Source organism: Temnothorax longispinosus, unplaced genomic scaffold, assembly GCF_030848805.1.
Source record: "Temnothorax longispinosus isolate EJ_2023e unplaced genomic scaffold, Tlon_JGU_v1 HiC_scaffold_34, whole genome shotgun sequence".
Lineage (NCBI taxonomy): Eukaryota > Metazoa > Arthropoda > Insecta > Hymenoptera > Formicidae > Temnothorax > Temnothorax longispinosus.
The window spans coordinates 181,482-186,989 of record NW_027270165.1 but is presented as its reverse complement, the minus strand read 5'-3'; the positions used below and the strand labels follow the sequence as shown (position 1 = coordinate 186,989).

General features: G+C 41.8%; 1 protein-coding gene across 1 annotated transcript; it reads right to left on the bottom strand.

Moving 5' to 3' along the window:
• Nucleotides 1-4,106: 4,106 nt before the first annotated feature.
• On the bottom strand, nucleotides 4,107-5,306 carry LOC139824372 (uncharacterized). Its single transcript, XM_071796902.1, has one exon. The coding sequence runs from the start codon at nucleotides 5,304-5,306 to the stop codon at nucleotides 4,107-4,109; it is 1,200 nt and encodes a 399-aa protein (XP_071653003.1).
• Between the last annotated feature and the right edge of the window lie 202 nt (nucleotides 5,307-5,508).

Below are 5,508 nucleotides of genomic sequence, written 5' to 3'. Positions count from 1 at the left end.
CGTCCGCGGGAGAGGGGAAGTCCGCGGTCGCGCCGCGGCACAGTGGGCCAAAACGGCAATCTAGCTGGACAAAAGTCGATTTTTGAAGATTAATATTTCTTAAAATAAACGATTATATTTTTAAGAAAGATATCTGATAGTTCATTTTCTACAAAATATTTACCATTTACACTTGTAGTTGTGTTATAACAATCATTTGAATACGTCGTATAAATGTCATCTCGCAAAACGTTAAATCATTACTTTAGCAGCGCTTGAGAAAGAAAGAAGTATTCTGCTTATATTGAAGAATATTAAAACTTCAAATTAGATAAATATAGAGAAAGGTATATATTTTTAAATTTTATTAACAAATTTTAATAATAGTTTTTAATAATAGCGGTATTTTAAGTCAAACATTGCCGATTTTTAATTATAAAATTTTCAAAGTACGAAACTTAAAAAGATCTACAAAAAAAACGCTGCGGATTGCTGCCGTCATTTTACCAGCATATTATTCCTTAGACATTTCTGAGTTTTATTTTTGAGAACTAGCTGCCACTAAGTGCCGCTCTCATAGATACAGCGTTTTTTAGAACTCGCAACTCGTCCGTTTGCGTAAAGATACACGAGACGGTCTCGCGCTGCGCGTGTACTTGGCGAGACTACCGTGTCTCTTGATATTGACATCTATCTATGGTTATCTATAGTTATTTATTTTACATTTTATTTATTTCAACATGCCTTATTCATTTCACTTTTTTATGTCTTTATTTTTCTCACAATTTATTTATTTCCATATTTCTTTATTATAACTTTTATTTATTACCTTTCTCTTTCACATGACTTTTATGTCCGTTTATCACTTGCGAATTAGTGTCATCGTTGTTATTGTTAATATTGTTTATCGTACACCGTTGCAGCAATTATAGATAACCATAGATAGATGTCAATATCAAGAGACACGGTAGTCTCGCCAAGTACACGCGCAGCGCGAGACCGTCTCGTGTATCTTTACGCAAACGGACGAGTTGCGAGTTCTAAAAAAACGCTGTATCTATGAGAGCGGCACTTAGTGGCAGCTAGTTTTCAAGGATAAAACTCAGAAATGTCTAAGGAATAATATGCTGGTAAAATGACGGCAGCAATCCACAGCGTTTTTTTTTTGTAGACCTTTCTAAGTTTCATACTTTGAAAATTTTATAATTAAAATCGGCAATGTTTGACTTAAAATACCGCTATTATTAAAAAACTATTATTAAAATTTGTTAATAAAATTTAAAATATATACCTTTCTCTATATTTATCTAATTTGAAGTTTTAATATTCTTCAATATAAGCAGAATACTTCTTTCTTTCTCAAGCGCTGCTAAAGTAATGATTTAACGTTTTGCGAGATGACATTTATACGACGTATTCAAATGATTGTTATAACACAACTACAAGTGTAAATGGTAAATATTTTGTAGAAAATAAACTATCAGATATCTTTCTTAAAAATATAATCGTTTATTTAAGGAAATATTAATCTTCGAAAATCGACTTTTGTCCAGCTAGATTGCCGTTTTGGCCCACTGTGCGCGGGGGCCGCGTGGGGGTTCGCGGGGGCTGCGGGATTCGTCGGGCCGCGGGGTACGTTCGCAACGACGCCGCTAGGCGGCGCACAAAGGTAAGACTAACTCGATAGCGCACTGCGTAGGAGCGTGTTTTTTTGTCGATGACGCATCAAAACCTATTGGGACATGTTCGTCGTAAACAACATTTTTCTAGGAAAAGGGGGTGTTATCGCGTAGACTAAACAATCTATCTACGCAGTACGTAAAAGACAAAAGAAGAAATGACGTCATCGGGACATGATCGACCCGATAACGCATCGAACCTGTCGGGACATGTTCGTCGTAAACAACATATTTCTAGGAAAAGGGGGTGTTATCGCGTAGACTAAACAATCTATTATCTCGTAGACTAAACAATCGAACCTGTCGGGACACGTTCGTTGTAAACAACATTTTTCTAGGAAAAGGGGGTGTGATTATCGCGTAGATTAAACAAATTTGCTAAGCAATCTATCTACGCAGTACGTAAAAGACAAAAGAAAAAATGACGTCATCGGACGATGATCAACCCGATAACGCATCGAACCTGTCGGAACATGTTCGTCGTAAACAACATTTGATAAAAGTTAGGTATAGGGAAGGACATGCACGCAAAAAAAATACATCGTTCGTTTAGGTGTAAAAAAAGCCTGTTTATTTAACTCTTCTTTTACATAATATGTCTTACGTGCTAAAAAACTAAAGTTGCGAGCTCACAATCGATGAGCTGATTCGTATTGAACGCATCGCTAGCGTATATTACATTCGACGCTTCCCTGGGATCCGTCACGGTGGACGCGATATCGGAAAACTGCAAATTTTGCATCGACCGCCGCAAGGATTCTGACCAAACGATCGAATCTCGCATCAATGCATCGATCGAGATCGAACATACGATTCAGCGTCGATTTGGTCATTATCAAGCGTACGTCTACAGATTCGAGACGTATGAGTTTGACGTTATTAACCGATTTACAAACTTTCACCTTAGCGGTCCAACGTTTATAAAACTTTGGACATCTTTGTAGTCATTGCGAAAGAAATTCTGAATATTTTGTCGTTGCTCGTAGAGTGTCTTCCACGTTTCGAGAGACAACAGCAGTTTCTTTCCTCGATGATCTCCAACGGCGATCTCCACGTAGCTCGGTGGACCCACGTTGATGCCAATTTCGAGGAATTTGTATCCCGTAGCTGTCAGCGCGTATCGTCTGCTGAATATACGAACCGCGCGACGGTCCCCCAAAATGCTGGATAAAAGAAATTAAAATAGTTTTATTTTTTGAATGTATTACAATTTGCAAAGATATAAAAACTGGGAGAGACTCTATATGTTAATTTTCTCTCAAACAAAACTTACCTATTGCATCTGGCCTCATACGTTTGAGTTTCAACGTTGTGAATCGGCATGTAATAATTCACGGCATTCACGCGTTTTGCACCGTTGTTGCTGCTGCTGCTGCTGCTGCTGTTGCATTCTTTAAAGGAGAACATTTTTGCTCTCTAGGCTCTGAGAAGTTGACCGTCAGTACAAGCGATCGCGACAAGACTGATCATATGAAATTAATCGAGTATACGCGACAACTCCAAAAAGTAATGATGTGGTGGTGGGGGAAGGGGGAGGGGGAATTAATGTTTATAGAACTGCGCAGTGGATTTTTTAGGAGAAAGGGAAGTAAAGCCTACTCTAACAGTGATGATGGGGGAGGGGAGGGGGAGTAAGAAAGAAAACATTATAAAAAAGTTATATATAATTTATTTATTAAAAAAAAGATCACAAATCTTTATGACGTCGCGCGCGACCACAATTAAATAGTTTTATTACATTTTGTAACGCGCAATTCTTTTCATGTTTTCCACATCGCATAGTATTGGTGTCATCTAGTTTATTCAAAGATTCGATATCTTTGTAATGCGCATCCAGAGTTTCGACGATTAGGTTTTTTCGCGCATAATTCTCCAGCAGATCCACCAGCCATTTTCGTTTCTGGCATCCTTTGACGTACACGAGAGTCGGCATCTTGTCGTCATCGTCTTCTTCTTCTTCTTCCACACTAAGCACGGCCGACGTAATCAGGCGTTTCACCATGCTGTACGGCACGTTTCCGTCTTCCCATCGTAATCCATGATGATTGCGAATCAACCAGGTAGCGCACGATTTGTCGGATTTTGTGAGGAGATTCCACGGCATGAGGTAAAGATGTGATGCGTCAGAACGCAGCCTTTTCTCAGCACCGCCACCTCCTTCTCGACAAATTTCATCCCGACGAGGAATCCTTGCAGGTCCACGAACGTTGGTACGGACATGACGAGATTTCTTTATCTCTCTATCTCCCTCGTCGATGCGTCAATCGAGAGGAATGACGCGCAACTCTGCGAACCGTCTCGCGACACTCTGATTTATACTTCCCCTCCCTCCCTCCCTTGTCCCTCTAAATAATGGTATCGGAGACTGATGGAAAGAGAGAGAGAGAGAGAGAGAGAGAGAGAGAGAGAGAGAGAAAATAATATTCACGTCGACGTTGCCGCGAACACTCAGACTATTTTGCGCACCACGTTCGTCAACGGGTTGTACTCAATCACGCGGTCGTGTATGATGAGACAGTACGCGGAGGTATTCGGCGGTACGTTCTCCATGCAGTCGAATTCTATTCTGACATCCACGGTGGCGTTTTTGACGGATTCGTTTTGGCGGAAGCAATCGATGATCACGAACGGACCGTTACGTAGAAAAGTCGAAACAGTGAGACTTGGCTCGAGATATTCGTATCCGTAGTAGCCCATGCAGAAACGTGCGTACATATGGTACAGAATCGCCCATCTGTGTTTACCAAAATCCAAATTTAGGTCGTCGTACGGATAAACTTCCGAGTTTAGATAGAGTTTTACGTTGGTCAAGTTGCAGTCGTCGAATCGGCTTGTGTCGGCGGACATGACGTTCTTCCGACCTGTCTGCAGAGCGAAGACGACGTATCGCGGTTTCTTGAGCTGAGTCGCGGTCTTAATGGCCCACGAGTGCTTGGTCGTGTTCTGCAACAGGAGATACTCGTACAGATCCCACGAACGGAAACCCATACTTAGATATCGTCCGTCTTTCAAGGTGCGCAGCATCGACAGCTTGTTGATCTCGTTCAATACCACGTGAGGCATTCGCCATTGTATCTTGAGTATTTTGATAGTAGGCTCCAACGCGAGACTTCCCACCAGGGAATTGTCGTTGCGTGCTCGTATCAAGATCAATTCGTGACGAGCGTTGATCACCACGCGTTTGTAATCCTCGCAAAATCCCAGTAACAAGTTGAGCGGTACGCAGAAATTGAAATATCCGTTCGGGTTATTATGTGGTTCGCAGCCCGCGTTTCGCAGGATCACGCTTCTGTCGGACGATACCGTAACGTAGTTCTTGAGCGTGCTGGTTATTCCTACGTTTCTGCAGCGATCAATCTCCATACCGTCGAGCTCGTATCGAATCTCGTCGAACATGAACGCGACGCAATTAGTACCCAATACCACGTTATCGGCTTGACCAGCTGCTCTGGTCACCGTAAATGTTCCTTCGACGTAGAGAAAACTTTCGCACGGCAACGTATACAGATCCTGCTGTTGTATGGGTATTCGTATCTCGTCGCTATAGTCAAACGTTGTGTTGGCGTACGGGTTGTACGTGTGAGTCTCGATCTTGACGATGCGATTGTCAAAGACCGGCTCGCCTCCAATGTTGAGAATTTCAGTCATCGTTCAGATGTTTCGCACCGCGAATGCCAGAGATTGTAAAAACTTAACGTTCGACGCGTTGAGCTTCTTTTTCGTCGCTTGTTTAACGTCACCGAATGTCGACTTGACGATATCGTCGATCGGTGCAGCCGTAAAGATATTATTGTTATCTGTCGCGTGCTCCGAGTCATTCAACACTAGCATCTCATGTGTCGCGCGTACA

Bases quoted from the DNA above. Each gene is read 5' to 3' on its own strand.
- LOC139824372 (XM_071796902.1), bottom strand. From the start codon at position 5,306: ATGACTGAAATTCTCAACATTGGAGGCGAGCCGGTCTTTGACAATCGC.